A 17,227-nucleotide genomic window follows, 5' to 3' on the forward strand; every position below is an offset into this window, starting at 1 on the left:
TCCGCAGTGAAACAGGAGACTGGCTGTTACGGTGAACTCTTGCCTTGTACTTTACATTACTAGTTTTACCAGATCATGTCTTTCAGAATTTCAATTAGTAACTGGGTGGAAAATCATTTAAAAGTATGCCTACACATTTACTCCTCTGTAATTACATTAATTTTCTGTCTTGACTATATCATCCATGGTAAAAACATAAATTTACTGGGGGTAGGCAAGGCTAAGGTGCAGGATACTATCACGCTGGCAGATGTAAATGATGGCATTACTAGTTCTCTGATCTCCAGATAATTAAAAAGATGCCAGCAGGCTCCTCGGTCTGCCAGTAAGACAAGACAATAACATATATCACCTCCTCCTTTCTCCTTTCCAATCAAAGTCCACAGGTACTATACATTACATGACAGTCCCAGAAATCTTGGGACCAAACAAATACCATGCTTAGAAATGTGTGAAAACAGACAAATATTGAATTGGTGAATCATTCATCTGGTTATTTAACAGCATGATCAGTCATGAATGCTGAGGAAGAAGGCAGACAGAAGCTTGAAATAAAAGATCAAAAAGAAGGGAGAGGAGATGTATCATTTTACCAAACTAACTCTGGCAAGAAAGCACCTTTATCCAATAACAGATTAAAAAAAAACCCTTCAGAATTAACACTAGGAAAGTAAAAATTTATAAATATCTTTGAACACAGAAAGCAAGTGTAGAAACAGAACCATTTACAGAATCACCAAATAATGTGGAGACGCTTCTATACCTTAACAAATTTTCGGGTTATAAGCAATTACAAATCATTTGACATGCACTGTACTGTACTTTAAGTCTCTCTGGTAATACAGTCTACTTCTAGCAAAGCCTTTTTACATCAGAGACTTACGGTTACATTATTGTAAATGAACTTCAAAGCCAAAAGGCCTAGTGAGGGAAATATTTTAATCCATACGAAGTCGCATATGAGTCAAAGCTAAAACTCAAGTGTTTCTCATTTCAGGATTTTTACTTGGATTCCTTATTCTGCTCATCTATAGAGAAGGACAACAGCACCCTTTTCCACAACCAGAGAATTATAGTAAAATCCATTGTCTCAACAGTGAGATCCTTTGCATTTTAGAAAATATTCCCTATATCTTTTAATAGGTGAAACTGGCTGGGCTTTATTTTTAACTTTCATCCGCACTTTGACTATAAGAATCTAAGTTATTAAAAGAAACAAGCTCAGCTCTAGCTATTACATGGCTTTTAGAATGCTTAATTTGGCACATTAGGTTCACATTTTAATAATCAGGCTGAAATCAGCTGTGCTTGCAGCTACAATTATGTGTGTAGTATGTGTTTATGTATTTCTAATATAAGGGAGCACTGAATGAAAGTGTCTAACATGAGTCATTGGCAATGCAACAGTGAAGAAAAAAACAGAAAGACAAGACAAAAAAAGGATGCTTGCACTTAACCGCAGTGTACAATCTAGTTCAGGCTGCTTTGTTTCAGCCACCACTTATAGGTCATGACAGTACAATAAAACAACTTACCTTTGAATTAGCTAAGCCATGAGAATTGTCCATGCCAACATATGCAAAATTGTAACCTGGTAGAGTTACTACACTGGCTGAAAATAATTACCTTGGGAGGCACTGTCAAATGACTTGATGAGTGTTTTCACAGTAGGAGTTGGCTCTGAGGAGGTGGATGATCTGCGACTCAGGCCCATTCCTTGTCTCAGAGCTGCCAAATCTCTCTCTACAGCATTCATGTAATTGTACACTCGACCACGTTCCTCTTCCTGCCTGAAATCAACATGCAGCCCGTTTAAGGCATTTATAAAGCATTTCAACATGCATAGTCTTAAAAAATCAACACAAATTTGAACTGCCAAATTAAGCAAATTGAAATCTATGGTCCAAATAGGTCACCACATTAGCCGAGTTTATATTCTGCTGTAATTTAGAAATAGATTATCAACCTAAATTATCACTGTAAACTCTTGCTATGTGTCAGCAAGAGGGCTTAAGCACCAGGTGAAAACTATCAAATCAATACTTGATTTAAGGCTTAATTTCTGCTCCTATCTCTCAGACACACACACGTGCACATGGATGGAAATGAGCCTTAAGTATTTCACCACTTCACATGAAAGTAATCTGCTCAGAGGGGACAATTTTTTTCCACCTGCATAAACAGAAAACAATTTAAATGAATACTAAGGAGGTAAGAATACATTTCTGGCATACACCTTTAGGCAGCAGTATGAATCAGTTTTGAAAAAAAAAATGTGGATTTTTAGCACAGAATATTTATAGTTGTTATTGTATTCAGTGTCACTCACAAGACAAGAATTGTTTAAAGCAACCTATTTTCTACAGTTTGCAATAATTAAGCATTGACTAATTCTTGCTTCAGACACTAACAGACTTTCCCACCACCTTCGGTCCAATACAGTAGCTATGCCACTTCCAAGGAATATGTCTCAGTTGCCTGTGTTCTTTGCCTGCAGTGAATCAAATGCCAAAAGAGGCTTGTGAATAGATAATAATGAAGCTAGTGACTGGAGTCAGCAAGCCAATTCTACTTTCAAAAGCACAACTCTAACCTCAGAGGGACACTTGCAAGCACTAACTGAACAATTACAATTCTGGATGAAATGTGTTAGTAAGAATCGTTCATATTATGTCACTTGGTGATCTTACTTCAGATAAGATGCTTTACACCCACCACTCATTCATCCAGATAATTTTCCACATTCAGTGCAACCAGCCTGCTCTTCCTACCATCAGCTTTTCCCCAAGTTCCATAGCCTGCATTATCTCACATCCTACTGGATGCTGGGTTAAGCATCATATATCCTATAAAATGCCCATCCATGTAGAAAAAAACCTGTTTAATACACATAGCAATCATCGTTACTGTAATTGTAAGACATACATGCATTCAAACCCTAGAGACAACATAGTCAGGATTCAAATGGTGCTTTCCAAAATGTTCCTAATCTATGGATTTGAGGACTTTAACACTTCTGAAATATATATAACTCAGCTTCTAAATAACAGCAGCACCTAATTCAAGCCATAATACATCACAGTACATCACAGTTTGAATTGTTTTTATTAAAAACATACAAAAAGCATCTCTATTTCCAGAAACAATTATCAATGGAAAGAAAACAGTACAAGATATATACAGAATTAGGCAAAGGTTTCTTCACAGGTAAAAATCCAGCTATATTTTTCACCATAGCAGAAGCCTTGGCTGCTAATAAGTATTAACGATGGTAAAGAAGAGCCAACACTGCTTGTTTTTCACACTGAGGGAAGCTAAATCATCTCTAGCTGTTAATTAGGAAAAATCCTCCACTTCAACCTGGTTTTGCAAAAGCACCAATCTGAATATTCTTGGATGGGTTAAGTATATGGTATAAACAAATATTGTTCTTATAAGTTTACCTATGTTGACCCATGAAAGCCTGTGTAAAGCAGCTTGTTCAAATACAGATCCTCACCATGAGAGGATTTATGAACTCAATAACAGTCAAGATACCAGATTTCCAAAGTTGTAACCTCCCCACAAAAGGGATAATATCCCTGTTGTCTTTTGCATACTTGCGTGACTTTATTTCCTCCAACTCTTTAGTGAGCTTCTCATTTTTCTCCTGAGCTTCATGTAATCTACGCTTCAGGTCTCCTATCTCTTCCTGGGCTTCAGACTTTATATCATTTGCTATAACCACTGCAGTCTGTAGATCAGCTTGGAACTGACGCCATTCTGCTGACTCCTCCTATAAGTAAATAAAACTTTAAATTTAAAGCAGCAGCAAGAATTTTGAATTAAAAGTAAAATAAAAGTTATTCTTATTATTTATAGTTCCCCCATGCTATTACAGGAAGCAATTTACAGGTCCTCATCTCTGGCATTAGGCACAATCTAACTTACAAGTAGTTAAACTGAAGAAGTTTTTCTGGAAATAACTAGACTTCCAAGCTCATTAATTTCTTTTCTAGAAACAAAAAAAAGTTCAAGGGGGGAGGGGGAAGATATAATATTAAACTATGCATCAGAAGACACAGGAACATTTTCTCCCAAGCCGAACGCCATATCTTTGTGACACTGAGAATTTTTCAGAAGTTAATTCTTTAGTCTCTGTAGGTTAGTAAATATATTCCTATGTGTTGTCTGTCTCTCAGAAATAATTATTTTAATGGTATTACATCTCATCGTGTTACCTTGTCACAATTTCACATGCAGGTCTTATGACATTTCAAGTTCACGATTCATTGAGTTTTTAGGTTTTAACCTACCCGGAGTCTCCTGTGAAGATTCTTTATCTCTCTTTCCATGTCATGCTTTTGGTCCTGAAGTTTTTTAACTGTATCTGGAAAGAAAGTCAAATTATCTGTAAGATCATAGTCAGGGATCCACTTACTTAAAAAATGTTTTTGAAAACTTATTCAGAGAATACATTTTTATAACCAAAGCCATGTGGAGAAAAACAGTATGAGCAGAAATAATTTGACAGAAAGTATCAATAGGTACGTACTTCTCTATGACTGGTGAGGGGAACAGCATAAGCAAACTCAATTCTTATACAAATCTCTTCTCTACTCTTCACGATATTAATTATTATGACAAAGCAGTAACAAAGAGCAAATAAACAAGGTTGGTAAATTAACATGGAAGGATCCTAAAACCATGGATGTCTGGGGGTTTTCCTCTCTTCAAACCTAAGCTGCAGCTACATGAAGCCTTTTGATTCACAATTTACTCTCTGACACAAAGCAGCTGACATAACACAGCCATGCCTTCAACAGAGATAAAATTCTACTCACGTCCTCAAGAATCTTACATTCTTGTCTATCAAGCTACTATTTGAAGTTGAAACAAGCTATATTTACAGCAAAGGGATAAACAGTCTATTAGATCATGTTATGAAAGAGATGGGCCCTTAAATCTGTCAGCAGCTATACAAAAGGGTATGCAGCTCGATCACCACCAGCTCCTCACGTGGCGTCTGACAGACTGGCTACTGCACTTCTTATTCATTTGTTACTTTATTCAGTACACCAGGACAATATGATTGATTACCCCATTCTTAAAACTAAGCAACTAATGAAGAAGAACACAGCAAAGATTTCTAACTAGTGTGTCACTTCACCGATCTTTGGATTCTAGGGTGATTTTGTTTCTATAGCATTGTGTAGCTATTTCCAAACTGTAAAAATGATCAGCCAACAACTGAACTGAACTGCACAGGGAAGAGCGGGACAATCCCTCGCCCAGCTGCGATGCAGGGCTTGATGCCCACCAGGGCACGGTTGCCCTCTTGGCTGCCAGGGCACGCTGTTGGCTCATGTTCAACTTGCCAGCGACCAGAACTCCCAGGTCCCTCTCTGCGAAGCTGCTCCCCAGCCTCTCACTGCCCAGTCTATATGTATGTCCAGGGTTGCCGTGCCCCAGGTGCAAAATCCAGCACTTGCCCTTGTTAAACTCCATAAAGTCAGTGATTGCCCAGCTCTCCAGTCTGTCCAGATCCCTCTCAGGGCCTCTCTGCCCTCGAGAGTGTCAACAGCTCCTCCCAATTTTGTATCATCAGCAAACTTAATTAGTATTCCTTCCAGTCCTGCATCCAAGTCATTTATGAAGAGATTAAAGAGTACTGGCCCCAAGATGGACCCCTGCAGAACCCTGCTAGTGACTGGCCGTCAGCCCAGTATAAGCCCATTTGAGCCCGACCCATCAGCCACTTGCTCACCCATTGCAGTACGTGTTTATCCAGCTGTGTGCTGGACATTCTGGGCAGGAGGAGACTGTGGGAGACAGTACCGAAAGCTTTACTGAAATCCAAGAAGATCACATCGACTGCCTTTCCTTGGTCAGCTCATGGGTAACCTTGTCATAGAAAGAAATCGAGTTTGTAAAGCAGGACCTTCCCCTCGTGAGCCCGTGCTGGCTGGGACCGATGACTGCGTTGTCTTTCAGGTGTTTTGCAGTAACTCCCAGAATAATCTTCTCCACAATTTTGCCAGGCACAGAAGTGAGACTGACAGGCCTGTAGTTACCGGGGTCATCCCTGTTGCCCTTCTTGAAGACTGGAACAACGTTTGCCAGCTTCCAGTCAACTGGGAGCTCTCCAGATTCCCAGGAGTATTGAAAAATCATTGAGAGAGGTCATGCCATCAATACTCCTGGTCTTTTGTTAAAGTGCTTTCCTTAACAATAAAAATGAGGCTATGCAGAGTAAATGAAAAATAGTAAGCATTTCAAAATGTTCACATCAGATGCAACAAAGACTAAGAACAGATTTATGCTGATGTGTACATTCAGGAGCTTCAACTATGCTCTTAAGAACATTTCAATTTTTCAGCCATGGAATTCCTTTTAGTTTTTTCATCAGATGGAATTCTTGAGTTTTGCCTCAACAGTCCCAAGTACAGAGGCTTTCAATGCCACCACTAATTTCTTTACAAGAATGATATAAACCTCAGTTGGCCTGAAAACATGACCTTTCAGGCTTGGAAAAGTTGAAACACTAAAATTAGACAAACATTTTTGTATTTATCTCCTCCTTACAAGACTGCACATTTTAAGATACATCCAACTGATCTTTAAGCTTTGAAGATAAGCCTAACATTGTGCGCCACTCAATTCTCATGCTACCGCGATATTTAAGCAAAGCCCTCCAATTTTTAGCTTTCCTCTATTCATAACTCATTTGAGCAGAAGTCAGCACTGAGATGCCAGCTTTAGGTCTAAGTTACAAAAGTTGCTCTCCCTCTCCACCCCTTTTTCCTTTAAACATATGCTAAAAACCCCCTCTGCAAATTAGTTAACTTTCAACAGTGACAGCAAGTCAACACACCCTAAAGAGCATCCAGTAGCATTTCGAAACAAAATATAGTGGATGACCATTTTTTCTTTTAAAGACAGTTCAAAGAAAATCTGCTGTTAGAAATAAAATTTGTTCTACTACTAAAATCAAGCTATAGTTCATCTAAAAATAACCACAAACCAGAAACTATAACTGCATCCAGAGTTAAAGCTTGTGTAATGCCATTGTTCTGAGCTTTTGTGAGATATGAAATGCTCCATTAAGTTTTACTATATTTATGCTTTGAAGTAAAACACAATGGTCTGAATATTCTGCAGTTACTATAAACAATACAGAACATTTTACAGCAGTTATTGGAAATAGTCTTTTCCCCCAGTCAGAAAGATTAGAACAAAAAAACCCACCAAAACTGGAAAGAACTACCAAACTGCAACTGAATTTGAAATGTAGTGAGCAGTTAAGACTAAGGTAAGTGATTTACCTCTTATAGCCTGAACTCCATTGTGCTACCAAGTACATCCTGAAAACTCAAGTAGTCAAAATAGGCACACAGGCAGCAATTCTCTGTACACCTGCCTTGTGGTATCCTTCCTTTCTGCATCCACACAACCTCCACAATTCTTCTCCAGCACACATAAACCCTTTCCAGCTGTATCTGCTGCAATTTTCAGTAAGGTAGGACAGGTACTTCTCTTCTACCATTATCCAGTTTCCTCCTTTTAAGGAGCATAGACAAGAAAGAGGATTGAGATAGAAGGAAAAGTAACTGTTGTTTACAGTAAGTGAAGAACAAGGAGAACAAGGAGACTATTCTGATGAATGAACAGGACGATCAAAGATGGCAAATCAGCAAGCTGCTCGTGTTTTACTGCAGTATTCAATTATGTCTACGTTTTACAAAACGAAATTGATTTAAATCAGTTTGACAAGTCCATGCTTTTTAAAAGATAGATAAATTATGGGAAATGCAGGCTACAAATGGTAAAGAAAAACATTACAACTACAGCTGGTGGAAGGAAGAAACTAAGATATCATCTGAATTTTATACGGCTGCCAGAGAAAAAGTACCACTGCATTCTGTATCTGTAACTCTTACTGATTATAATTAGCAGTTAGAATTCATAGCTATGAAATAAAACCAAGTATCAACATTCAATTGTTTACTTTGTCTTGGGGGAGGAGGGGGGAAGAAAGAAAGAAAAAAAAAAAAAAAGAACCCACTCACAATATTCAGATATGCATAATAGTTTCAAAGCATGACATTCTTTATAAGCAAAGCTAAATCAAGTAAACCTGACACAGGCAAATCCACAATGGGCTTTCTCGCAATTTTTGTACCAGGTACATTCGTTTGCCTTATACTAGGATAGTATTTCCATTTTTTAGCATAGAAATAGCTATCTCAGTATAATCACATCTACACAGAGTAGTGCTAGCAGGACAGTTAATTTAAGAATTATAGCTTCCTTATATAAGGAAGTCACACTGATTACAAATCTACCAAAGCTCAGGCAATTTGCATATCAGTCTTGCTTTTGAGCTCATCACTGTCAGACAGTAGGTCTATACAGCAAGCAAGCTGGTTTTTTTAAGGGTCCAACATTAGGAAAAAAAATAATTAAAAAACCCCACCACCTAATTACTAACAATTAGAAAACTAACATCCAACTGACTTTTCCAACACTATAGTATAAACAGCCTAAATATGGCAATGTAAAAATTTAGTTTCACAACTGCTGTCAAGATCCTTTTCAAAATGAGATATAGCAGAATTAAAAACTAACACTGCCAGCTCCATAAAATAACTATTTATTCCCTGAAAACTAGATACATCAACCTTCTTGCTCACCCACCCTTGTCCAAAATATTTACTGACTTGAATAGCTACAGACTAAGGGAACTGATATATTTAGCACATCTACCTTGTGCTAAATGAACATGCAAGAAGTATTTTCAGGCTTCAGAAGAAACATCTGATAACTGATAAGCTAACCTACAAATATCAATTTTCGGCAAATCAGGAGACAAAAGTTTTCTGAAAAAAAAAATAAATCCTACAAACTCTTATTAACTGCTTGGAAGAACAATAGGTTTCTTTTTTCCCCTTAGTCATCAAAGGCGAGTTATGTGACAGCTTGGCTACCTGACTACTGAAAGTTTTTCCACAGTCGGAAGCGAAAACCAAGAAGAAACACGCCATCTAGTGCAATGCCCACCTCCCCGGCCACCTTCCAGCCTGCCCTGTCCTCTCCAGTCCCTCACCTCCACACCAGTACCTACAGACTCATCTTGACTACGACTTGTGTCATCTCAGCGTCCTAGTGAGGATATAAAACATACAGGTTATTTTAACATTTCTTAGACTTCTTAGATACAATACAGAAGCACTATGCTTAAAACTCCTTGTCCCACCAGCGATGAGTTCAGTTGCCACTGACTACAGTTCCTGCTGCATCCCGATGGCCATCAGGAACATACTGTATGTTTTAATCAGTGCACTTTACATCCTACTGTCCACATCAGAGATCCCACTTTTTGCAGGCAGACATATTAACAGCTAAAATATGACAGTTCAATATTCAGATTACTGTGAAATGTATTTCGTATATGTTTGTTGTGCTTCTTTTCGGTGTTTGGAAAGCCCACAAGGAAGCATGCCCTAAGTAATGATGCTAGAGCATTTCACATTCATACATTATTATTTAGTGTTGATTAACCATTAAATTGAATGAACACTCACCACCTCATCTATGAAGCATCGTTCTCCTAACTGTAAAGTCTGTCTTTTGTGAATTCTTTAAGCGATAGTTTTCCATCACTTATCACTTCTCATTTATCAGTTGTCTTGCCATCACTTTCATTCACTCAGTAACTTTGCCATTAGGCAAATTCTCTCCTGAATAACTCTAACTGGGTTAGAGTTCCTCATATTTTAAAATCTAAAATAAAAGTTCACTAAAGAAAAACTTGGTTATTTGGGCCAGAAACCACCATTTTTTTTTCTAACTAGTGCTTTATAATACCTAAACCTAGACTAAATTCTCCACATTTGAAATCACAGGCATTATACATTTGGCTGACAGAATACCAGAACTGGCCAAAAGTCTCATTTGCATCAGGTAACTTACTACTTCTAAGATGTGTTTTTCTGTCGCTTTAATACAAGTTATTAAAATTCTGGCTTTTATATGTTATATGCACTACTTCCAAGTCCCACATTTTCTGAGATGCTGTTCTTTGCCATCACTACTTTGAGGCTACCACCAAGAAACTCCTGTATGAGGTTTAATTATGAACCCATAATGAACAGTATTTTAAAGTGGTCAGAGAAAAATATTTTGTTAAATTTATACTATTCTTTCGGTGCCATCCTTTCTTACCACCACTAGATGCCACTCTCCTTCCTGCCTATAACTAAAATACTGCTTTCTTCCCCAAAGGGTCACACCAGGCCATCAGCTAGTACAGCTGAACTTTCCAGGCTACTCCAAGAGCCATGAGTAACAAAGACCATTGCAATTTTTGTTGCAAATTTCTGCCCAGGCAGAGGTTTGTCCACCTGAATTTTTACCACTTTAAGTGAAATATCTGACAGCCTTTTTGTACCCTCAAAGCAGCAGCATCTAAAAATCAAAGCTGCCTTGTAATCAGGTATTACTAAGCAGATACCTAAATGTTTACTTGACTATGGTGCTGTTTTCTGTATGAATGTATGTCAGTTAATGGACAAAACAATGCAAGTAGAAAAGTGTTGAACCTTTTCAAGACTTGGCTACAAAATGCCTTCAGGAACAAAGTCAGAGTGACTAACCATATGCCTCAAGCTCCTGCTCCCAAGTAAATGTCTGTCTTTGGTTTTTGGAACAGAAAGAACAAAAAAATATTGCAGAATAAAAACCTAAAGCAATTTAGTAAAGAGAAACAGTGATTGTCTTTCAAGATAAAGAAGGGTTGCTTAGGGAAGCCAAGTTAACAGCGCATGTCTGAAGACACCAAGCTTCTGTTGAATAAGCAATTTAGCATGCTTAAGACACTACCTTTTGTTGATAGCATACTAATCTAAAATCCTTTCTATGAATATTTCCCTTGCTGTTAAAAGGGATTTTTTGGGTTTTTTGCTCTCTTCTTCAGTCTTTGTATACCATGGAAGAAAAGCACATACTTGAATTCTGTAAGTAGCAATCTGCAAATACAGCTTGCTAGGGTGCAGTTGCCTGAGTTCTTATTTAGACGAAAACTAATTGCAGAATTGCAGCGTGTGGTAGGAATGTCTGAGCAGGTCTTGGAGATCAGAGAGGGAACTAAGGCATAGAGAGCTAGACAAGTATACAGTAAACATGAGTTTCATTATAAGCCCCAACAATTTCTCAACAGTGGCAAGAGTCAACAGATAAGGTTTTATTCTAACTTGCTTGAAGCTTGTCAGATTAATTTGCAGGTTTACAGATCAGTTTCATGACTTGAGCAAATCCACATAGGAGATATATAATATATCCGTACTGCCAAGTCAGCTCTGACATTTGTAACCTCCAATCACCCATTTCTCCACTAAAAACACCCTTCCTCGGGTGGGAGAAATCATTAATTACACACATTCTCGAGCTACCTTATAACTTCTAATATTTGGGCGCTCAAAAACAAGACTGCTGTTTAAAAAAAAAAACCACTACCAAAACGCTAACTCAGTCATCCAGTCTCAAAAATGCACAAGGAGCACACTATTATTAAGTCTGTAATCGCATGTTCTTCTACTTTGAAAAGCAACTTAAAAACAGCACTATCAGATTTCATATTTATTCTCAATTTACAGGTTTTCACTCCCACACCAACTACTACTGGGACTGGAAAAGCAAAGCCAGCTTGATTTTTCTCCCCCCAGCATATAAGGGTTCTGCAAAGCCCAGTCTGACTTGAATTCAGACGTACAAAAGACAAGTGAAAATATTTTCACTATTTCAGCATTATCCTTCAGCCATTCTTAAATTATCATTTCTCTCACAACAGAAACTCGTAACACTTACTCTCCAAATCAGATATGATGAGATTGTCATGAAGCTTCACAGCACGATGCTGCTCTACTTCATCCTCCAACTCAAAGATAGTTTCTTTCATGTCACTTCTCTCGGTCTCTTTTTCATCTAGTTCTGTCCGAAGTTTTTCCAGAGTCACATTGAGATCCTCAATTTGTTTCTTGGCTTCTTCTTGGAACACTCTGTATTCATCTTCAACCTGAAAAAGAATGTATGTTACCATAACTAAATTGGCTGCATTTTAAAACACACTCTTAGTTTCATAACTACCATACTTACAATATATTTCTGCAACCATAAAAAATTACAGGACAAGAAGTTAAGTCTAAGTCTTTAAAAATGTATTGTTCTAGTGCAACTATCTTCCTGAGCCAGAGTTAAACTCTTTTATTCCCAAGCTGAATGCATGAGCATTCCCCAGCTACTCTAACCGCAGTATCCTGTATTCAAGTAAGGAACGATACCATAGTACCAAGGCTGTGATTTCATGAGCAGCTGATATGTGAGACGATTCATTTCCTTAACCAAGTAGCAGGATTCACATTTGTGTGTGAGATGTGTTACTGAGTTGAAGTACTTCCCATGGGAGTCTTACAAGCTATTAAACTGAATTTAGAAAGAAAAAATGCAGAGAAAGGAAGAGGTAGTAGACTTCTCCCTTTCAGGAGCAACAAGGCTATTTTATCCTGGCTCATGAAGCTGCAGCATAAGTAACATGCTGGCATCAGTGACAGTAACCCAACAGCAAAAAATAAGGTGTTAGAAAAACAGCAGAAATTAGGTCATGGCTTAGGGTGAGTCAATACAGTCAGGCACCAATTTTAATAGACAAAATGCCCTGCTTTAAATCATCTGTTTCAGTATTTTGTATTTTAACAGGACTACCTAACTGTAATCATTAATTCCCCCCACCCCCCCACCCCCCCAAATTAAGGTTTACTCTAACTGGCTGGTGATCATGACTAACATGTTGATTTGCAACTAATATACAGTTCAGACATTAAATATGGCACAAGTTTTCCCATCAGGAAGACACACCTTTACTGCATAGTTAAAATTATTAAATAAATTTTATTCTTACTTTCATATTAAATTCTGGTAAATGCTTTTACTAGACATATTTACTGGTTAGCCTAGTTATATTTGAGTTAAAATACTTGGCTCTAGAACTAGAAATATACATTTTGATCCAAAACCCACTCAGCACACAAGCTGCTCCTGGATGGATCATTATGGGTGATTCATACCTATGTGTATTTGCCAGATTTAATAATAATTGTTTAAAACATTTTTTTGTTTATAACTAAAATACATATTCAGAAAGTTAAATTTTGTAAGATCTCTGTTTACCTCAAAATTAGTAATTTATTGATTGGAGAAAGACAACAGTTTTCTGCTTTCTTTACCATTAGTTTATTTTAAGTTAACTGAACCAACTTGAATAAGCTGAAACTCCAATATATTCTCTCAACAGCTGTGAAAGCTCCTACAATTAATCAACAGCTGGGCTGTCACTTCAACCTTTAACTCCCAGTACCTTCTCAGTAATATCTCTCTTCCAGCAGTTTGGCACTAACTCCTTGAAACTCTTGTAGAAGACATGTGATTTAAGCACAAAGTTCACACAGTATGTTAAATACTGGTTAAGCTTGGCCCTTGAAATAAGTTGCAGAGTTTAAATACCAGTATTTTAAAGAAAGTAACATGACAGTTACCCTGTGGTTGAATGTATCCATGTAATATTTAAAAAGGCCTCCGTCATTTTCATAACAAAGGTTAAGAGAAAGTAATCTATCTTAACACTACTGCAGTCTGAGTAACCTCATAATTAACCCTTTACTTCTACAAGAACTACAGTGACCAACAGTAAGTCATGGTGGATGTGGGATGTTAAAATACAATAGTTTGTTTTAAACACTACCTTAGCAATGGCATCTTGCAATCGATTGGCATCATTGCGAGTGTGTGCCAGCTCTTCTTGCAGACTACTGGCCAACGTCTCTGCTTTTTCTTTATCCAGCCTGACACTCTCCAGCAGGTCTTGTATATCTGATTTATCTCCAGAGTTGTGAATAGAATACAACTCTGCCACTTTCTGCTTTTCATGCTCTAACTGAGCTTTCAGCCTGTTCATCTCAATTTGGTCACTGGCTACTGTAGCTTTGTACTCCTCTAGGGTAGATGCTATCACTGTCTTGCTTTTCTGCTCCGACTCAATAATCCGTTCCATGTGGTGATTTCGTTCTTTTAATGCCCCTATCATTTCTTGGGCCTCCTTGTTGTCTTGTTCTGCCATCTTCAGAGTGTTGCTTAGGTGCTGCTGAACACCTAACAGCTGCTCTCGCTCAAACCGAGCGTTCTCCGCAAGGTCCATATAACGTTGCTCTAACTCCATGTAACGACCACTTTTCATATCTTCATCAATTACATAGGAAATATGGTGTTCATCTAAAAGGGACCGAAAATACTCGATCTGACGGCTGAAGTGTTCTAATTTGTCACTTTGCTGGCACAAAGATTCCATAAGGATTACTTTTTCCTCTCCAAGTCTTTCATTCTCACTGTTTAGCTCTTGTGTTATTTGTTGCAAATCTGCAAGCTCTTGAAGTGTAGCTTGAAGCTCTTCAGCTGTACTGTGTTGATTCTCTTCCATCTGATGTATCCGTTCTGTCAGACAAGCTACGGACACTTCACTTGCATTGCCACTGCTTCCCTTCCTAGATCTTTCTATACTTGGTACACCTTCAGACTCCGAAGATGATGGAGCATCTAAGGCATCATCGCTTGATGTCAGCGGCTGATAAACTTCACTGCACTCACTGTCTAAATTATCCATGGAATTACTGTGTTGGTTGTCCATCAAAGTATTTTCATCCTGACTTAACAAGTCTTCCATTGATCCAGGAGCAGAACCTTCCACTGAGGATGTCAGAGTACCACCACCATCACTGTGGTTGCCAGCTGTAATCTCTGGACTTAAAGACTGATAGCCAAAGAGTTTTTCAGAGTTGTCCAGCCTTTGTTCCAAAGAAAAGCCTAATGCATTTAGTCTGTCTTTTAACATTCTATTCTCATTCTTCAGCTGGTTGAGCTCTTCTCGGATGGCAGCGTTTTGTTCCTGTAACTGTAGCAACGTAGACTCTACATCAGTTGGCTGATGGACAACAATGGCCTCTTTCTCTTCAGATTTTTCATCACCTTCAAGTTGATCTTCGTTAAGTCCCAGCTGAGCACGCATATCCCTTAGTTCATTCCTCAGATGCAAGATTTCCACATCTTTAGTTTTTGCTAACGTCAAAAGATCATTCACCTTTGCTTCCAATGCAGCTTTGTCACTGATTTGATTGTCTGATTTAGACTTGCTCATTCGAATATCCGACTCTGGATTGGTGCGACTACGGGAGCGTTTTGCCAGTACCGTATCATTGGTCCCCTGTCCAGTCAAAGGTAGCTTTTTGCTCTGGCTTAAACGAGAACGATCGCGTATTCTTTCTCTAGAAGAACTTGACTCTTTATTTCCAGATGAAGTGCTACGCTTAGTTGTGGAACTTGTACCTGTGTGTTTTTTGAAAGTTAGGAACATTAAGTGAGAATACAGTATCTGTAATAGAAGACTGTGTATTTTGTATCAGCAATACAGTAGTTGATTTTCTGAATCACACTGGTAAATACATTTCATAAGATACCTTTAGAGTAAGCACTTACACAACCTTACTCAAGAATCAGCGCAGTTATATTGTAATTGATACATGGTTTACCAATTGCTGTGCTTTACCAGTATTTTGAAAATGAGATAGACCTTAAAGTTTAACATTTGCAAGTTTCTTTTTTTTCTGTCTTCAACAGCTTCTGATAAATTGTATAAAAATTCAGCAGTGCCATTCCTGCAAGTTCAAATTTGTCTCTCTTTTCAGTAGGTTTGAATACACTTTTAAGTGCTGAATTGCGTATTATGATTGCCCAAAATGAAAGTTAAGGGTTTTTGCATTTTCATCTCATTTCATAAAGACAAGGATAGATTATTACTACTTTATTTCCAGATGCTTTACAGCTTGGCAAGCATTACTGAATCCAAAACATAGCAATGGAAGATAAGACATATTTCCATTCATACTGATAACACACCAAATAACGTCACTTTTCTGAACAGTTTCTGAAAGCTTTCTTACTTTGTTTCTACAAAGCAATGCAGAATGTCCAAAATATTGATGGCAACAAGCGATCACATCTTAAAGATCTAGCGTTTGTGGCATGGATTTTATTTTTATTTTTAGACAAATTAAATTATTTTTAGACAAATCTATGAACCTCTAGATTAATTGTGTTATCTAGTTTTATATAGTAGTTACATAAACAGTACTGAAAAAAATTAAAAGGATCACCCTCCAAAAAGGGAATTACAATATTAAAAAACAGGAAGAGTGCACAGGACGCTCTTGATTTGACCATGGTCTTACTGACCACTTCATCAGGCAGCCTGGATCCTCAATATATAATAGGATAATAAAAAGCCACCCAACTACCATTTTTAATGATCAATCTATCCATTTACCTGCAATAGTTTTGGGTTTATTTTCCAGATTGTTCATGGCTGTCCCTGAAGCTGAAGATGCTGTTGATACACAAGTGCTCTTCTTTGCCTTGACACCATTGGTCATTGTCACTCCACTGCCACCAGCCATCCCCGCTAAAAGGTCATCATTACTCTTCGTCTTAAAGAAAGGGAAGAAGCAGCTTTAAGACAGCTGGCTGAGAAGTCTGCATAGCCAACATTTCTTCCATTAAATATTCCATCAGTTTAAAAAGTACATACTTGACCAGTCATGTGTCTACGGAAGAATGTTGACAAGTATAATTGCGCTGCAGAGTTGGTAAGTTGAAACCGAACTTCAACTCTTTACATATGATTGACCATAGAAACTGAGTCTTCTCTCTCCCAGACAAAATTATTAATGTTGCATACCAAGGAGAAGACAAGAAATTAAGGAAAGCACAGTAACACAATGCAGTGTAACAATTCTCAATTTTGACTAAAAGTTTGCTTAAGCGTAAAAATGAACACAATTCTTAGATAATTAAACAAGCAAATACTAGGAAGTTAGTATAATGTCCTTCAATAGAATACGATCAAGTGTTTTCTGGTTGGGTTGGCAAGCTCACAACAAAAAGATCAAACCAAACAACAATAAAAAGCAATCCACCATTAATAAAATACCCTTTCTAGCTCAAAATACTAAGCCACAAATAACTAGAGACCAGGGCAGTATTTGGGGTGGGGGGGAGCCACCCTCACAATATATCCTTGCCTTGTTTCCATGCTCCCTCAGAGATGGGAAATTTGTTTGATGGACTTTTTGTCTGACCTTGTATGATC

General features: G+C 37.8%; 1 protein-coding gene across 3 annotated transcripts in view; it reads right to left on the reverse strand.

Annotated features, from left to right (window-relative positions):
- Positions 1-17,227, reverse strand: part of SPECC1L (sperm antigen with calponin homology and coiled-coil domains 1 like) — a 72,203-nt gene that overhangs the window by 35,701 nt on the left and 19,275 nt on the right. For all 3 annotated transcript variants that reach the window (XM_064466534.1, XM_064466532.1, XM_064466531.1), the window contains 6 exons: positions 16,406-16,565; positions 13,775-15,408; positions 11,845-12,052; positions 4,296-4,369; positions 3,600-3,775; positions 1,627-1,790 (listed from right to left, as the gene is read on the reverse strand). In XM_064466534.1, the coding sequence (XP_064322604.1) occupies positions 1,627-1,790; positions 3,600-3,775; positions 4,296-4,369; positions 11,845-12,052; positions 13,775-15,408; positions 16,406-16,565 (2,416 nt within the window). The remainder of the gene's footprint in view (positions 1-1,626; positions 1,791-3,599; positions 3,776-4,295; positions 4,370-11,844; positions 12,053-13,774; positions 15,409-16,405; positions 16,566-17,227) is intronic.

Source organism: Phalacrocorax carbo, chromosome 15 (genome assembly GCF_963921805.1).
Source record: "Phalacrocorax carbo chromosome 15, bPhaCar2.1, whole genome shotgun sequence".
NCBI lineage: Eukaryota > Metazoa > Chordata > Aves > Suliformes > Phalacrocoracidae > Phalacrocorax > Phalacrocorax carbo.